General features: G+C 34.4%; 2 protein-coding genes across 3 annotated transcripts in view; one reads left to right on the top strand and one right to left on the bottom strand.

Annotated features, from left to right (window-relative positions):
* The window catches only part of LOC145686517 (ribosomal oxygenase 2-like), a 41886-nt gene extending 39232 nt beyond the window's left edge, over nt 1–2654 (bottom strand). Inside the window, exon 1 of the mRNA XM_081759906.1 lies at nt 2406–2654. The gene's annotated coding sequence lies outside the window, so the exon portion shown is untranslated. The remainder of the gene's footprint in view (nt 1–2405) is intronic.
* Nucleotides 2655–3348: 694 nt separating this feature from the next.
* LOC145686516 (serine/threonine-protein phosphatase 2A regulatory subunit B'' subunit gamma-like) overlaps nt 3349–20021 on the top strand; it is a 35673-nt gene continuing 19000 nt past the window's right edge. The window contains exons 1-5 of one of the 2 annotated variants that reach the window (XM_081759903.1): nt 3350–3560; nt 8692–8828; nt 12631–12735; nt 13191–13303; nt 17945–18113. In XM_081759903.1, the coding sequence (XP_081616029.1) occupies nt 3515–3560; nt 8692–8828; nt 12631–12735; nt 13191–13303; nt 17945–18113 (570 nt within the window). In that variant the 5' untranslated portion in view covers nt 3350–3514. Of the gene's footprint in view, nt 3561–8691; nt 8829–12630; nt 12736–13190; nt 13304–17944; nt 18114–20021 lie in introns of both variants that reach the window. The other variant, XM_081759905.1, reaches the window with a different exon arrangement.

Here is a 20021-nt window from a genome sequence, read left to right as displayed (position 1 = left end):
AGGAGACAACTTGACATGTAATTCCTGAAACGTGCCCTTGTGAGAGCAGCAGCAATGTTTCATTTGGAAGTCGTAGTGCTACTATTGGCAACTGGCAATACATATACAAGCCTGTGTGATTCCCCGCGACGTACATTTTGAATAACCTGTACCTGTCGCTTGTGCACTGCTCACTAACTTATGCGTCCACCTACTGACATGGGTATGAAAACTTTTATGTAGACTAGGTATTCATTTTGTTTAACTGAAGTGTTTTATGAGGGAACTATGATATGACTTTTTTTTTTTTTTTTTCAAATAATTAATAGAGATTGGAATATAACACTCCCAATCACGGAAAATTAGTGAGTGATATCAAACAACTACTTGGATTCAGAGCACTTGAATGAATATGCTCATTCAAATAGTTTCGAATATAGTTCTTTGCGAACTCTTACAGAATATAGACATTTATCCCATAGAAAAGGGACTTTAAGCAAACATTAGAAAGGGACTAGTATTGAGATTAACCTTACCGAATTCTAGCTAGATAACTTGGAAGAAGAGAGCAATCCGAACCACCGACAATTAATGAACGATACCAAATAGCAACTTAAGATGAAGAACTATGAAATAAATTAGTTTACACAGCACTTAAGGATTAGTTTGGGTATCATCCAATGTGTTAAGAACACAAGTGCTCTGAAATTAGCTCCTATGAAAAGATACAGCACGCAGAAGACTATATAGAAATTTTAATGTAATAATAACTACATTTGCTCTGCGTGCAAAGCAAAAAACAACATTAAATTGAAACCATATTGATAAATATAAAGAAAACAATACATTTTTTGTCTTGTTAGAAAGTTATCCCATTTTTGATAACTTTTTCTTTACAAAACCCTTTCAAACATTCTTTTTCTTAATAAAGGAGTTCGAAAATTACTTTTATATATAGAAGTGAGACACGGTTTGATTTTTTTTTAAAAATCATCAATATCTTACGAAATGAAACGTCTCAAAATTGTTTGATGAACTTCTTTTGGTTACCTTGTATTATCATATGTGTTTTTAAATTTTAGTGTCCCAGCAACATGTATTTGGTAGGGGGCTCCGTCTCCAAATCTCCCTCTAAAAATACTTCTACAAACGTAATACTGTAGTAGGATGATGTTTATAGTGCTGGCTGGCAACATGAGAAGATAATGATTGTTTTCGTTATTGCTAAATAGTGCGTAGTTTGTAACACTCAGCAGTTACAAGATACTAATCTTGCGCAGTAATACAAAAATACAGATAAAATGTGTATCTAGTAAAGAGCAAATTAAGCATGAAAAGAAATAGTTAACTTTAGAGTTCCTCCCCCCGTCTTTTATAAAAATTAGAAAAATTTACAGAAGAAATGAGGTAAGAAATCATAATCTGGAGTTTTTAAGTGATTTTTAGGTGCGTATGGTTAGCAGTAAAATATGTTTAATACGAGAAATTATATGTAGAAGTTGGTCGTATAGGATGGCAAATTGGTACGTTGAATATTTCCGTGTTGGAATGAAATCTTTGAGTTTTACGTCTCACGCTTATGCCGGTTAGGCTAAAGGAGATGGTGATGAGTAATGAATGAAATGGTGGAATGAAGAAAGTGGGACGAAACGGGAGAACCCCGAGGAAACCCACGCACACGGTGTTTATCCACCACAAAGTTCACTTGGCGGGTTCTGGGATCGAACTCGGGATCCCAAGCACCAGTGGTGAACGCTCTACTACTGAGTCACCGCGGCCCCTACTTCCGTGTTTTACAGAATTATATACGAATAATGAACAGAATCTACTAAATTCTTGTTTACTAAATTTAGGAACACATAGAAAGTATGGGAAGGAAGTATAAATCAACATGCTTATAGCATGGCGAATCGGTGCGTTGGGTGTGGTGAAAAAGGTAAAGGGCAAGTCTTTACTTTCAAAGAACATTCACTGGAACCTAACATATCACATATATTAAGTGAACACTCACATAATTGGCTAATTTTAAATAGTTACATCAGGAGTAAAAGTGGACCTGAAAGGTAGGAAGACACATGACGTCAAGCTGTCCCCCGTGCCTATCTTGTCCCATTGTAATTTTTTAGAAAGCGAGGGACGCCACAGATATTTTCTGGAAGTGAGGGACGACGTTCCCCCTCATTTTTACCCCTGATTTACATAAGATCTCAAACTTTAGAACGGCTGCACGCTTCAAAACACAGCTTGCGTAATTGTTGATTACAATATATATTTTAGAATATCTTGCTCGTAAGTCCTCCACCCAAATTAATTAAGTTATACACAACAGCTGTACGTTTCATTTTCCCAATAATTGTTTCCAATCACCATACAAGAACTTGGTTTATACACAATTTACTCTGGCAATATCTTTTTACTTTTCTTACCTGGGTTACGAGAATCCAATATTTATTTATCTCCTTAAGTGTCTATCTAGTCAAATATGATCTGTTGGATGACTTAAAACAAAAAGAGTCACGTCACAATTGGTACAAAATACTGAGAAGCGTAAATTTAATCTACTGAAACATGGTTAAGACAATGAACATAGCGTCATTTAGATAATTATATAGTAGAGACATGCCATTGCCCTCGGAGGCTCGATGCAGTCACACAAGTCAAATTATAATCGCAGAACGACATGCACTTGTTTTCAGTGTGAGAGGCTGTAGTAGAATTCAATAACATGTCTGATAACACTAACTGAATTACATTTCTAAAAATGTTAACAACATATTCTCAATTTAATGTAATTACTTTGATCGTTATTATCTAATAGAGTGTGACATTCACATTTTATTTCCAATTCTTTATAACAAAGTAGCATGTTCGCCTTAGGCCAGTATTATCGTTTATATAAATATATACAACATTTTTATTTCATTCATTCCTTAAATTCTTGTTTTCATTGGGGAAACCTTTTTCCTTATGCAAATAAACCTTTAAAGATTCGTATAAATGTGTCTGCTACCTTGCATATCCTACAAGATCTAATATAGGCTCGGATTCATACGATATTTTGAATCTGCTTTAAACATCTCTCCGTATGAGAAATTGTGAACTGAGCATCTCTCAATGTGAGGAAATTCATGTGGGAGAAGAGCATTTTCATGATATTGTTCTGTCCAATAAAAATTATTTATTATTATTATTTTATTTTATTTTTATTATTATTATTATTATTATTATTATTATTATTATTATTATTATTATTATTATTATTATTATTATTATTATTATTTTGTTTTTACTTTTATTCTATTTATTTCGTTTTTATTTGGCACGTATGTAGTACTTCAGATGTTATATGTAACTGTCCGAAACCTGTCCATCAGAAAACGTTCTTGTTTTGTTACTAATTTGAAATAGGAGTGTAGTGTAAATTTTTCAATTGCAAATTAAGAGGGATTTATAGTTTTGAGAAATATTTGTTACACGTATTTGGTTGAGATGTATAAAGTGTGAAAAATTGTGCATTCAAGTGCAAATACAGACAATGGACTTGAAGACGTTGCTGCGAAAAGCAGCAACAAAGCAAAAAGGTACAGCTTTCCCATATTTGACTGGAAATAATAGCACAGAGAAAATAACAAGAAATAATCTTGTTATTTTCTCTGTGATAATAGTTTATCAATCAATTCCACAATTTTCTTAACATATTTACTGACATTACAATTCTTTGACTACTGGGAAGTTCGTATGTAAACAAGATAATGAAGTAATCATATTAATATTTGAAGTTCAGGTTTACAATAGACTGTCATGTTAAAAAAATAATATAGCCAATGTTTAGTCATGGCTAGTCCAAGAAGCAGAAAAAGGCTTCAATTTTTAAAATCAACCTTTAAGACCTTTTTCGGTATTCCGAAGTTGGTTGTACGCCTAATTTGTGGCGAAAAGGTGTAATTATTGGCTTAAGTTTAGAGTTGCCCCTCCAGTCTGTAGGTGCCCTTGGACTTTGCAACATACAAAAAACAGTGCTTAAAGTATTAAAAATTATTACATTTCACTTAACTTTAGTACTCCGTTGTCTTTACAAAAATTTAAAAGGTTTTCTTCATTATTTTTGAGCATCCATTACGCCTGCTCGCCATATTCTACAACTACCATGCTGCTGAAACCTTCCACGAATGCTTCCGCATCCGGCAAATAGTACTAACTTCCACATATCTTTTCTCGTATTAAACATAACTCTCAAGCCGAACTTAAATTCCTAAACATCAAATAAAAACTTCAAATTATCATTTCTTACCTCATTTCTCCTGTAAATTTTCCTGATTTTTATAAAAAGCGGAGGGGTAACTCTAAACTTAACCCTAATTATTGGTTCCTTTCTGTACCGAAGTTTAACAGTGTTGACGAGCGAGCGGCAGCGAGTGAAGGCCGATTAGAGAGCAAGGTTCTAGAACACAGGTCCCCCTTCCCATTTAGCTGTAATAAGGACAGAAAACAACGAGCTCTGTGGGGCTTTAACCCGCCTTCACTCGCTTACGCTCGTTCGGCAATACTATATGGATTAATTATTAAACTTTGGTACAGAAACGAACCAACCTAACTACTAACCTATATCGGGGAACCTGTGTTCTAGAACCATCCCGGGTTAGAGCCATGCAGGCCACATTTCTTCTATCTTAGTGGGACCTGTGTTTTAGAACCTTGCCGCCATGTTGGTTATGTTACTTACCGTTACATTGAAAAGTATACTTTTCTCCACGTTTCTTTACAGTTACTTGCTTACCGTATTGTCTACAAATTTATTTTTTGATTTATTAAGCCATGACTTTTACTTACTTTTAGATTTTCCTCATTATCAGCAGCCATGTTTACAAAACAAATGCTCATTACATTCCCATAATCCTACCATGCAGTAACATTGCGCCAAGTAGTTCCCTCCACCTGCCAAATAGTTCCATATTTAGAACCATTTATATAACAAAATAAACACAACTTTCGCTCCCCTTATACATTATTAAGCACACAAACAAGCAAATTATTCTTTTCTTCCCGGTAAATTTTCAAAATTTTGCTAGAAATGGACGACTAACTTTGAAACTTAGCCCCCCTTTTTCACTATGACCATAATGTGATATAAAAGGAAATTTAAAAAATGTTTCAGTTAACGTGCCATAATTATGCCCTTAGGCTAAGGGAGACTATGATTAAGTTAAGGGTATTCATTACAGCGAAATTAAACTACCGCTAATTTTACAGTTTTCTGTAATATCTTCAAAACAAATAAAACTATTCCAAAAGCAAAAACGTAGTGAACTAGACAATACGATTTTGTTTGTGATAACTTTATCACAATTTACCTATCTGCTTATGGTATGCCGCTATTTACAGAACCCACAAAAGAATGTTAAAACAAGACAATTGTCATGGTTTGTCATTGAAATTTTATATCTGTAAACATAAAATACACGTTGTGCATAAACACTCCTTGGTGGATATTAATACAGTCATTTTTCAAATGCAATCACTAATTTAAACTATAGTACATCATTTGCTTTGCTTTGACACTTGTAAACGTAAAAAATTGGTTTCTTACATGGGGTACAAATGCTCTGCTAGTGAAAATTAATATCTTAGATATTTCTCTTTTGTATGCATTCACTCATTTTAACCGTGGAATTTCTGTTTCTAGGACGGACAGTTCTCAATCTGCATCCTTATTTTCTTGGCACATGCCCAAATTATTCCGAACAGATTGATAATATGCGTGCAGACCGTTGTGGTATAGAAATGATAACGTGCTTCATCAGGAAATCCACTCGAAGGACCTTAGAAATGGTTTCTTAGGATAGTAGTTGCATTTGTCTGTATAGATTCACTTTAGGACGACTCCCCGCTGGGACCTGGATTCGGTTACTGGTGGGAGAGCATAAAAAAGAAACTTAATTGCATAGTCATTCCTATTCATTTTCTTTCGTCGTCCGTCTTCTTTAGTCAGATTTCATAATCATGGGACGTTAAACTAAATATTTATTTATTTTTTCATTAGTAAATCGAAGGTTATTTATAGCACTGAGTGGCAATGACAGAAAATAGTGTCAGCCCTCGGTCTTGTGAAACTTTAAACTAGCCTATTCATCTGTCTCCGTTCTCGGCTTCTCACTCGATCTCCGAATGTGTTATCAAACAAATTCTCTAGTGCAAACGATGCCCAGCAAAGATGGAGACTCATTAATAAAATACGAGCGTTTAATACAATTGACATCGTGATTTTAATTTGTTGTGTACGGACGGTTCCAAAGGTGATAATTCCGTTGTTTGTGCCTTCGTCAAGGATGATAGCAACTGAGAATTTAGTTTCTTGAATGTCCAGAGTACGCAGTCCTGAGAGAACGCTCAGGGCTGGCTAATAATATTAGCTTAGTTAAGTTTTGGGTAATAACCATGTTTTAATGACTTTACTCACTTTTATTGAAGTAGTTAACAATCTCTGACGCTTTTTTAATCTGTGACTGTTTTGATGTTTTATTATTATTATATAATTCATTATTTTTTCGTGTTATAGGTTCATTTTTATATTTATTTTGTTTTCAATTACGTCTGCTTATTTTTATCAGATTTTTTTTTGTTTAGTTAGTGTTTTTGTAGAGTCTAAATTTAATTTGTATTTTTTAAACATGTGTCACTTCTATTTTAAAAGAATTACCGGTATATATGTATTGTCCTTTTCGTTGAAGCATGTGTCAGTTATTTGCTTTGTCGCGACCGCAATAAATAGCCTCCGTGTTCGCGTTCCCAATAAACCCTTAATTTCTCAATACGTTTGACAGTTTTTATAAAGAAACTATTTGTAGTCGTTATTTTACCAGGTATAATTGGTGGAAGATAATATTTCGAAATCACTTAGAAATGTGAGCAGATAATGTCGTTTAAGAATAAGGTCTTAGTCTTCATATAAAAGTTAATGCATTTGTAACCATTCTTAGTTAATGCATTCTAGACTTTATTTTCTTGGTAGCTGACCTTCCAACAGATTTACAATGGGTACAAACTTACATACCATAAAGACAATTATTTCAGTGCTGCTACATATGGAGTATGGAATTGTGTTGTTCGAAGATTTGGACATTACGGAAGTTGGAGAAGAAAATTCTAGGAAGCTTCAAAATGTAATATTGAAGGAAGATGGTGAAGATATAAATAGACAGAGAGAGAGAGAGAATAATACTTGATTTTTTTTTTTTTTTTTTTTTTTTTTTTTTTTTTTTTTTTTTTTTTTTTTTTTAATAAGTAGGGGAGAACACTTTCAACCAGGGGTCTTTCGTAGCAAGACCAACAGGATTGGACACATCTCCCGAAGAACTTGCCTTCTTGATACCACCATAGAAAGAAGACGGATTAAAAGCGAGGAGTAGAAAGAAGAACACAACTGAGGGCTAAGTTGGAAAATAGAAGAAAATATTGGAAGTTAAAAGAGGAGGTTGAAGATCGAGAAACGTGGTAGAAGCATTTCCCTATCCAAACCTAAAGGGAAATAATCTAATAGTTCCAGGACTGTTGATGAGCAGAATATTTAATTTTGTATATATAACAAAACAACAATAGTAGTTAGATATAACGGAAATATGAAAAGCAAAATCAGAAAACGTTAAGTATTTCAGTCTCACGAATAAAAAGCTGATTAACATTTTAAAGTAGGTCCTAAACGTTCTCTAATATGAGCATTCTGATCATTCTAAAAGAAATGCCGGATGAAACAGTCTTCACAATATAGAAATTTAGCACTACTCACTAGATAGGTACGCGGCGACATCTGTCAATTGCCAAAAACAGGTTTTCTGAGTGGATCTTATTTTGATTGGCCTGTTTCTGGTTCGCTTTTACTAGTGAGAGCGAAATTATTTCAGGAAATAACTACTAAGATCCGAGCACGGTAAGTGCTCCAATGAAACCTTTGCCAACGCGATGTTCTTGTCTTTTGTCTCGGCATCCTCGTTCCGATGTATTTGGTATGCCCTGACACCCAGCACACAACAGCCTTCTAGTTGTAGCTGATATTTCACCGAAGTCTTTCACGAGGGCGTATTTACTAAAGATTTTGTGGGCTTACAATAACCCTTTGTGAGATTTAGAGCAAAATGCTTCACCTAAAAGATATAGTTATCAAACATTAACGTAAAATTTCGTTTCATTTCGTATGCCCTGACACCCAGCACACAACAGCCTTCTAGTTGTAGCTGATATTTCACCGAAGTCTTTCACGAGGGCGTATTTACTAAAGATTTTGTGGGCTTACAATAACCCTTTGTGAGATTTAGAGCAAAATGCTTCACCTAAAAGATAAAGTTATCAAACATTAACGTAAAATTTCGTTTCATCTGTAATTATAAAAGATGACAACACAAAAGATTGACATATACTCGACTGGACCGGAAGTAAATCCCGACAGTTCGGCTTATCATACCGATGCGTTAACTTATACGCTACCCAGTCCGACCTCTACCACTGCCACTCTTAGAAGTCGTTGTTCAGTTACTCAGACCACACTTTGATCCTCAATACAGTCGTGCATTTTTTCCTTCCTTTTTTGTATCATTGAATTAGCATCTAAAGAAGAAATGTGATACGAATAAGGCCATTTTCTCCATTTATCAGTACAATGTGGACTGTGAGAATGATTTGAAAATTCATTTGAAATTTAATAAGCTACTAATTTTTCAGGGATAGTTAACGAGAAGAGCGAGGATGAAGCTGAGAAAGAGGAATTAGAGCTTTTTAATAAGTATTACGAAGAATGGAAAGGGAAACCCAACACATCAGAAGGTTCATTCACTTCTATCCCTAGGTTTTATTATAAGGTTGGTATGATGCCATATACAGAGAATTATTGGTTTAGCTTAGTATAAAATGAAATATAGAAACCATCTGGCACATTTTTCTTAATAAACCGTGTTGTGCCAGTATATTTATTCCAGGGAAAATATTTTCGAAAGGCCCTGTTACTTTCATAATTTGTGAATTTAATGTATCCGTCGTTTTTGTACTCGTAACAACTATGTTTTCACTGGAATAAATACATTCAATATAATTTAAATAGCTTAATATGTAGTAGCTAATTAGTTCATTGTCCCTTTTATTAACAGTGTATATTTTTTAAAAAAATAAGTTGTGTTTAGAAATATCCATCGTGTAAAGTTTTACTTGAGTCGTTTGACTAAATTATATTTTTGAATATAAATGAATATAAATGAATATAACTCTGCATTCACTTTCCAATTGCAGTCCAAGGCTGAAAACAAAGTGTTTGTTCCAGTTACGAAGGAATGAGGTTACATATAAAATGGCCGTGTTGCATATTCAATTCCTAAAAAATTCTAAATTCCAGAATTTATGAACTGTAGATCCAAAATTATTAAAATGCCTTATCTACTTGCCTTGAGAAAAAATGACCGCATCACATCTGAGAATGCCTTCAACATTTTTTTTTAACACTTACAAGAAAGTTATTTTGAATGTGTTCTTACGTTTTAGTTTCTAATTATGAGTTTAGATAATTGCAGACTTTCCAACGTTCCTCTATATTTTCCTATTTTTACTATTTATTTGCGTCTCTTCCTATGAACTTCTATATTTCCTACATTTTAACGAAACCTCTTATATTGTTTGTGGCATTACTTCCACTTGTTAAAGTAACATAAGGAAATGAGGTGTAGTTGGTTGGAGGGCCTTTTGTCTCCACAGTAGAGTGGTTGAATGGAGACTCTTGTGTTTCATCCTTTCCTGCTTATTGTCTAACGATAATTACACCAAACAATATACAGTTAGTGCAAAAAGTATTCATACACCATCAAAATGGAACAAAAAGTAAACTAGTTTCGTCATATTCATTAAGAAGTTGTATGGAGTAGTGATTTTAAAGACTTATAAATAATTTATTTAGGTGTATCAATACTTTCTACACTAACTGTAGGCAAATAATTGTAGAATATGTTACACATAGTCAAATCTTACCTTAACAGCACCAGCTGCAGAATGTTTACATTTTAGATTTTATTTTATATTTCAGATAGTTGTTCAAGGAAGGGTGTGACGGTATTTCTGAGTCTTCCCCTTAGCGTTTCCAGTATTCCATTGTCATACAAACACTGATTTTCTGATGCAGATCCTTTTTACACTTTCCTTGTGGTCGTTGCTTACTACTGGTGAGCTACGTACAAAAACCTAAGAAACTCGTATACAATTTTGCAACGAGATAATCACCCGTTTAGAGTAGAATATAATTAGTGTAATTTCCATGTGATATTTTAAAAATTTCTACCTATTGGATAATTGAAATGTTCCTCTTTCACAGCTTCACGAAACTTCCTATATTTTTTCGTCGTGATTTCCTATATATATTTTTTATTAGCATTGGAAAGCCTATAATTGTCTTCGCTTTTTTTTTTTTTTTTTTTTTTTTTATGTAATATGAATTTTTCAACATTAATTCGGAAGAGAAGAAGAAACAAGGAATATAGCTTTAGTAGAAGTAGTCAATATAAATAAATTACTGTTACCATATTTATCTTACTATAAACAGATTAGGGAAAACGTGCCAAGGTAAATGTATATTACTTAAATTATATTAATGAAATGTAATCTCCATCCAGAGAACAGGTGTCAGTTCAAGAAAGATATTTTGCTCATATGAATTAAAGTACCTTACATAAATAATAAATATAAAGAGTTGTACCTTACAGCGCATGGTACCTGTTTATTATAAAGTTAGTGTGTTAAAATGCAGACTTAACATTTTGGCTTACGCGAAGCTTACAACTTCTAAGCTAATGCAACGAAATAGGTTTCGTATGCATTGGTGCTTCGTTCAAAATGATAACATACCTCTATATTGTTGGTTAAACGACGTGCTAGTTCATAATTTGATACTTAAGTTTTTTCTTCTTTCTTTTTTACTTTCATACAATTCGTAATAATAAATTTCTGATTCCAGCCTCTTGCCGGATATACTTGTGTATGATGCTTGTCCAACTTTTTTTTTCCCATTCCACCCATACTTCATTCATCCATCTATCTCATGGCCGCTTTCCTTGTCATTTTTACGTGTACGTTTTACATGTCCGTAACAGCGTAACCTAGATTTTTTTATATTTTCTCTCGGACAGTGTCCTCGTTTAACTTCACTATTGATTTCATATTAGCTTTCCTTTCTTTGTTCATTTCGAGAATGCTTCTTAGATATCTTATATCTGTTGCTTGGATCCTTCCATAGTCTCTTTTCATCTTTTTCTAGGTATTTTGCTGCTTACGTTGTTTTGAGACTATCTTCTGTAGTAGCATTTTGGCATTTCTGGGTATGTTAATGAAATAATTACTTAATGCTTATTTCATTAATTGCTTAAGAACGAAACACAAAGAAATAATTACTTAATACTTTATGTTAATGAAATATTATTACTTAATGAAATAAATTAATGCATATTAGTCACTAATTCAGCAACGGCTTAGTAAATACATCTCAGTAAGATGATGTCAGTTTCGATAGAGTCTTTCACCTTCAGTGGAATTTTAATGAATCAGACAGAATAAGTATGCAATTTTAACTGTGAAACTACATTCTTCGCCTGTGCAATACCGTCAGTAGTGCAAAGTGGTATCTAACACCACGAATGCGAAATAAAGTAACAGTGGGAATTTCTAAACCACTTAGGAAGTCAGGAAACCTTTTCCAAACCTTTTCGGAGCTCCCTCGTGGATATGAGGATAGCGTACGCGTCGTTTGCGCGGGAAACCCAAGTTCCATTCCCGGTAGGAACTCGTGTGATTCGGATCCCACGATAAGCTGTAGGTCCCCGTCTTATATAGTCTCGCTGCTGAAAGGGACACTGGCGTATTCTTAATGAGACTTATTTCTTAGTATGTTACCGCTGAATATTAGACCCTTAAGGTACGTATTCATCTAGTATCATATGTCTCAATGTTTCATATTTTGGTAAAAATTTTCTCGCTGCAGCTTCGCTGTAATTTCTTATCTCATTTTAGTATGGCCACGGTGGGTCAATGGTAGAGTGCTCACGTCTGGTATGTGGGGTCTCCATTTCGATCCCAGTAGTTTTGATTATTGTTAGTTTCTTGAAATTGCGAAGCTCCACGTTTCTCTTGGCTTATTTTTGGATACTGTATTCTGTCCTGCATTTGTTCCAAGCATTTATAACTTATACTTTCTCGGTTTTTCCCCAAATCTTTGCGTCATTTATGTTTATACAGTACTATATACCAAATACCAGTAGACACAGAACACAATAGGGCAGTACAGAAAATATAATATCATACGGAAATTGGTTGTTTATGCTTGCTCAATTGGCAAACGGAAGATTGGAGCGTGAGTTCTCCCTCAGTCGAGCAGTCACATTTTTTCGTGTTATTCCAGCGTTAACCAAGATGTTATTTTTACTTCATTGAAGCACCGATACGTCGAGGCAAAGTACACTTTTGTCCAAAACTTGTTCACTCACCTCTTCTTGAAAATCACTATTCTTCTCCGTACCATAGCTCCTTTAACCAGCTGAGATCTTTATCTCAGTGGGTTGTTTGTTTTTTGTAAACTATACTGTACGTTGTAAGTTGCGTACAGGTGGTTACTTAGATATGTTTTCTTTGCAGTTACCCTCTGACGATGAGGTTATTCTTCAGAAACTAAGAGAAGAGGCTCGAGCTATGTTCTTACAACGAAGAAGTCGGCAACTTTTAGATAATAATGAGTTAAAGGTATATGCTATATTCTTTCTGCTGTTATATGGTAGTTGTTTCTGTATGATATTTTGCTGAAAATTGAAAGTTGATAAGACTTTATGTGAATGTTTAATAGCATTTATTGCACTTTTATTGTAAAACCTTAACCTTATTATTTTCAACATGAAACAAAAAAATTCGAATCGATTACCTGATAGGAGAACAATGCTGAATGATGTACATGCACGAAAGATTGGTTAGAAGATTTTAATGTCGTTTTTCAGCACCGAGATTAAATTAGACTTAGCGAGGAATCTGAACCATGTGAGCTCTGGAAATTGAACCTGGTTCTCTCCCACTGAAAGTGCGTGCGCTGACCTTATAGCCATGTGGGAGCTCGACATAAATGAAAGAGTATTTACTTGTTAATCTACGTTTTACTGTTTCTGTATTGTTAGCTATTATCATATTATATCTCTTTCTCGTTTCAGGCTCTTTGGGTTTTACTTGACAAACATCACAGTGCTCCGCAAATGGGAGAAGAGCAAATGATTAATTATGAAGATTTCGTAAAAGTATCTTCATTAGCTGGGCCGAAATGCAAGTACGTATATAACGATTACGTATATAATGAGCGAAAAAAAAAAAACACTTACATAATTAAAAAACACACATTTAGTCTTTGTCTTAAGATTTTGATTGCGTGGACTTTAGGTGCCGATAACAAAGGAAAAAAGAAGAAAGAAAAAAAGAATGATACCCGACACTTCAGTTGTGGCGGATTGTAATTCTTACAGGTTGTATTTTAAAGGAAATATATCACATTCTATTGTTGTAATAAAGAAGTAACACCGGTACTTATATTAAATGTGAGTGTTAGGGAAAATGTATGATTGATTAGAGAATTGAATTGTGGTCTTCGGTTTACCGTGTCAGTGCGTTGATCATTACACTGTAGTGATTCTCCTGAAATTATATTTCCCTCTTTCAAATTCCGTATAATTTCAACTATATTAAGAAATTAAACGTTGGAAAAAATCAGTTTGTAGTGAGTGTAAAAGCCTCTTGCTACAGAGTACCCTTTTTGTTGAATGCATACGCCTCTAAAATAATAGCCGCTACTCTTATAATGGTGAGTAAGTGGTGTGGGAGAGAATTAAGGTAGTAAAATGATGTCATACATGACATACAAGACAACCATCCTTAAATTATTAAAATAAATATTCTAATTTCTCCCTTGAAGTCATGTATGTGACTTCCCACTGGGGCCGCCACTACACATTACTGCACTGGTTGAGCATGAAAAAGTAAAGCCAATCAGGGTTTTCTTACGCCAATGTATATGCCACTCTAGTTATGTCCTAAGCAGCTACTTGTGCAGGAGGTATATGCATCCTGTTGGACACTCCTTCACAACCATAACTAGAGAGTCATTTGGATTCTTTGGGGCGATACTTTCCCAAGCCCCAACTGGGAAAGTGTCAGAAATTCTATATTTATATTTATGTAGATAGCAACCTCACAACTCCATCCTGAAAAAGAAGACAACTGAAGTTTACACTTAATGGTACTCACCGGGCTGGAAATACGAAACCCTCAGGAGTTAGGATGGTGATGATAATTTATTCCAGAATAACACATAACTAATTCTTATTTACACTAAATTTTTCGGTGCACCACACATATTTTATCACTCAATATATATTATATTTCAAATTTTCACACACACTATAACTTAATACTTTCATCAATTTAAGTAACCTTCAGAAGAGAGAGAAAAAAATATAATAATAAGCTTCAATTGACTTCAATGATTAGTTTTACACAAACCCGATACTTTTCATTATTTTCTTTCAAAGTTCATAGTTCTCCTTTTACTTCTTTAACTAAAGATAATAATAATAATAAAAAAAATGATATTTGATGTCTATAACTGTTCCATACTGTTTAACATGTAAAATAAGTCGTGATGACAGTCTCTCCACTGATCTCTAAGAAAATGGACAGTTTATTGCATTTCTGGTGGGCATTGGATCTCAGATCTGTACAATTAGATGTTTCCAATAAACGGATTCACGACAGCACTACACCAGTTGTCACAATTGGTGAAAGAGGTACTACTAATCACCTCTGTCTACAAAATTTAATGAAAGTTTGTCTTGTTGCGTATACAGTCGTAATGGGATGAATATTCTCGTGGCGAGACACTATTGCAACATGTAACCGCAGTTGAAACTTAACATTAGCTCGCCTTCATCGTAAATGTCCAGTAGATACAACTGTCTGTTAATGTGGGCAAATATCTGGAAAAATTTGCCAAACAAAAGTACGACAAATAAAATCTTGGCCCTGACGCAGATAACATGGTCTTTGCTAGAGCTAATGTCTATCCACTGTGAAGTAATCTGTGTGTTAATTTTATATGCACAAGGTCACAGAATGGTACGGGAGTATTTGCTTACTTTCCAGACAACACTTTATGTTTGCAATTCTCACACTTATTTTAAAAAAAAACAAAAAAAAAAAAAAAAAAAAACAACTGAACACTCCCGTATAAGCCGTGAGGCTCTATATAGCTAAGGAACCACACTCCGCTGTGGTGGGTTCCCTCTCTTACGATTTTAAAAACAGTAATTAACTCTTCTCTCTGTCTTTTCTGCACAAACCACCACCGTTCCAGGAGAACCGGTGCAGACTCGCCCTAAAGGTCCATTGTTTTCAAATTACAAAAGCCCTCAGGCTACAACTAGGTGGGTGGCTACTGCAAATAAACAGACCAAGAGCTGCAGGAAACATGCAACATTTCACAAACTTTTCAAGTAGGTGCTGCCCCTACTTGACCTGGTGGTGGTTTTCAGAAACCCTTGGATGTCAACAGCCAAGAGCAGAAAATAATGTGTACAAATAGTTATTTGAACATTTTACCATATATACAACTTAATGAATAAATACACGAAATAACATACGATATAAGATGATACACAGAACCTATTTACACATATTTTAAAGCATGACAACACTCTTATCTTTCCTTGGATTCATTTTTCCAGGCGATTGAGGTCCGTCGTCTGCAAATTTTCATCTGCCATCCCTCTCAGGAGGAGAGGGGAGGTATGTTTGTATAGCAGAAAGTAATTTTGACAAAACAGAGATCTAAGTGTCTCTGGCGGTGAGGACCACGAGGAAAAATCACATAATGAATTGTTACGTACTTTCCAAGAACATTAAGGCGTAATACGACAGTATTAGAAAAATTTATTCAAAATTAGTCAAAATAATCATACAACTTTAAATTAGCAATGCATCCTGGGAAAAGCAGAGAAAGGTCCGCTAGCTTACGAGCTGTGACGGTTGAAAGTGACGCTATAGATATTGAGGGCGAGACATTCTTTTAAAATGTGTGAAAAGCCCCTCTATTCAATTTCTAAGTACAGCGTAGTATTGCTAAAATTTTTATGGTACATGAAACAATAAGAACAACTCAGGATGCACCTAGTAATCCCAACTAGGGGATTACTAGGTGCATCCTGGATAGAGTCCTGGACAGAGATTTCTTTCCTGGATAGAGTTTCTGTATGCTCTCCATAGTACAGGTTCCTTTTTTTCTATCACAACACTAGGCATACTTCCATTATATGGGTAGCAACAGTTGAGTAACAGACGTCGAGTCAGAATGCTGTCTCCATGAAAAAAAAAAAAAACTTTCTTGCTCTGCTGTTCATCCAAGATCTCTATGTTGAATATACAATTTTTTTTTCTATGCAGATAACTCCCCGTATTTCTGCATTCACGATATGCTAATAAATACTATTATGCGAAGAAGTCTCATGTAATATAAATAGTAATTTAAATCAATTATTGCTTATTTACACCATATCCAATTACAAAGTAATAATAATGTTAATACTGTCGTATTTCGCTCTGTGGTACCAAATATTTTATAAGAATATTAAATAATCAATCAAATAATACATAACCAACCAATTAAAACAGACATGATTTAAATATTGATAGGAAAATGTGCACTCATCTGCATTTTGATATGCAGATGGGGAGCTTAGAGAACTCGGCTCACCACAGGTTGTCACCTCGATCTCTGAAATACGTATTTAACATAATTATCAGGACTAGGTAACGTGTACTGGTTAATGGATCGATACGGGAAACCGAAAACGCAAATTCGAATCTCGGTCCAGTCTTGCATTTTTTGACTTTGTATATCAGTTCGTAAGTCCCTTTCTATTTAAAAATAAAATAAATAAATAAATAAAAAGTCAACAAGTTGTTAATGGAATGTTGCCACGTGCATTTCAAGCACTGAGGTTATTTTCTTTTACGTTATTTAGACTTTCGAAGTTTTACGTGTTTCTGAAATGATTGCAGAGGTAATTTGATTGATTATCACTTTTTGGCATTAGATCCGATGCTAAATTTGCTTCAAGAGTGAGATTTTAGCAATTTTCTAGTGAGCAATTTAGTTTAATAAAATTGCTAATTATTGAAGATTTCAGATGCAACTAGTAGAACTGTCTAAAATAAGATAAAGTGTTGAACTTTTCTGAATAATTGCGTTTTTCCTGTATAGTTTTAACCATTCACCCACTGTTCTGTCTGATAGGTTGAGTCTTTCACATAAAAATTGAACCGTGTTATGGTAACTTTTTGCACTTTTGTTGCAAGGGTTCTAAAAAATTGAAACTGACTACTAGGTAACAGGTTTCTTATCGAAAAATTTCTGCACTTGTATATTATTAATTCAATACATGTTTATAGTTGTGCTAAAATTAGTAATTTACTCTCTGTAAATAAGTACAAGAACTGTTACTAATTAAACCGTCAAATACATCTCCAGTGGAGGGGATTATATTACGATGTTAAGCTTCAGAATTTCACTAAATAGGCATATCTATATTTTTATGTTCACTATAAAAATTTTTGGTTTTCAAGAGTTGATATTGAGATAATCATAGTTCCCAGAACCTATAATTTCAACAGCTAAATACGACTGTGTTAGGGATGAGGGTTTAAGGAGACAAATTTAAAATTACATGTAGAAGTGATACAAAAACAAACTGACGACAAATGTAACATTAAAAGTGAACTAAGGTTAATTTTATTTATTTATGCATTTATTATTATTATACCATTATCTTCTGTATGGAGATTCAATTGTTGACATTCTTTTTGCTTATTCAGTAAGAAATGCATAAAATATATAATGTTGTTACTTTCATTTTTATTGTAGACCCTACTTTACACCAAAGGTATTTGCTAAACTTCAGCAAAATGATCCGTATGGTCGTGTTAGTATTATGGCGCTATTTAATTATATAATGAGGAAAGTGTGGCTGCACCAGACTCGCATAGGCCTTTCGTTGTACGATGTCACAGGCCAAGGTTATCTCAGGGAATCGGTATGTTGATGGTTATTTATTATTTTCATTTGTAGAACTACCCGTTCCTTAACAAATTATATATGTAGTTTTTTTTTTTAAATGTGTTAAGTGATTACTAAGAAAACTATGTTGATTCTAAATATAGTGTAAAATGATAACCTTTAATATTTTTTTAATATTCTACTGCTGAAACAGAGTTCCCACCAACCGTGAATAACCCGTGAATTTTGTTCTCAAACTTTGAAAATCTAGAAAAGTTTAAATTAAGATTGAAAACTTACCAGAAACAAGAAAAAAGTCGTTTTGAGTCGCAGAAGTGTGCTTCGAACTATTTGAAATTTCAAAGCTGTAGGAGAGGGATGGGGGGGGACGAGCATTTGGTTTCGCACGAGGTGATTTTCATGGTGGTTGTATGGTCAATAAGAGTTTTTTATTATTATTATTATTATTATTATTATTATTATTATTATTATTATTATTATTATTATTATTATTCGATTGCAAGGAGAATCTTCGCAGGGAATGACAAATGTAACAAATGCACTTCCTGCAGCAAAAAATACTCAGCCTGTCGAGCTGAAATTTAGTAGACAGATGGAGACTAAGAACTGCTAACTGTCGAACGTCCATTCCCGAATTACCAAACTTAATACAAATACTTACAACCTGGAAACAAATACATTAGGGATAAGACACACTTAGCACCCCTAGGGAGTGGGAGGAGCATGACGTAAATCAATCAAAAACAACTGATATTACTGTCGAATCCACAGTTTCCGCAGTCTCCGAGATGAATAATGACACTCTTGACGCCATACTGTGAGCACAAGACAAAGCTAGCACCATTAGGGGGTTCGAAGGGAATGACATATAAAAATACTCGAAAGTGACCAATGTTAATGCTGAATTCGTAGTTTTCGGGTCACTAAGTTGAATAGTTATACACTCGATGCCGTTTAAGAGCAAATTAATCCCTCATCGTCATGCGAGTGAGAAGGGGTGAAAAATGAAATGTCACGTCGTGAATCAGTGCCGTAACAAACCTCTTCCGTGCAAGAGCGTATTTGTGTGGTCCCCCTAACCAATCACTCGCAGCATTTTGAAGATGTGACAGTTGAAGCTTGAAGCGCGATAGACACTCCCCATATCATCCATATAACAACGGGCCGCCTTGAATTGGTTTGTATATGCTACCCTGGTCGGTTCTGCCAGCTCTTCTCTCCTTGGAAACCCTTGCTCCAGTAATGCCTTTATCCTCGGAACCCCTTTTCTTCTGGAGCCCATGAATGGGTAACACCATTGAAACAAGTCCAACGTATTAGATCTTTCGATTTTAACAAAGACATATTACGAGAGGCATACTGTGCAACATGTTTTCACAACTGTAATCTTTAGTTGTAAAGGAAACAAAGTATATCTTCTCAATCTACAGACCTTCCTTTCTTTCCAGACGTTGACACTTTTTGTTGCTAGCACGTGACCACAGGCATAATTTCAAACTTGCAGAACGATGGTAAAAATGTGTGAAAAAAAAAAAAAAATGAGACTATGTGAAATAGTGAAAGAAAGGTCTGTAGATTGAGATAATATATTTGGTTTCACTTACAAATAAAGATTACAGTTGTGAAAAGACGTTGTTCACTACTTTCAGTATGTCCCTCGTACCATAATGATAGGCTATGTTTATGATTAGTTTCGCCATTGTCATGACTCTACAAGGTGGCCCAGTAAAAACCTCCCGCATTTAAAGGCTAATAAACCAAAAGCATTGCAGATAGAAAGTTGTTTATTCAGAAATATAAAATTGTATTTGAAAACATAACTCACATTCACAAAATGAATAAAATAGTCAGTATTCAAACAGTGAGTGTGGTCACCCCAAGGACCTTGAGTCATTTTGCACCGCCAATTATTACTGTTCTAGAG

The sequence above is a fragment of the Thermobia domestica genome, chromosome 5 (assembly GCF_964235325.1).
Source record: "Thermobia domestica chromosome 5, izTheDome1.hap1.1, whole genome shotgun sequence".
In the NCBI taxonomy this organism is placed as follows: Eukaryota; Metazoa; Arthropoda; class Insecta; order Zygentoma; family Lepismatidae; genus Thermobia; species Thermobia domestica.
This window is presented reverse-complemented; position numbering and strand designations above follow the sequence as displayed.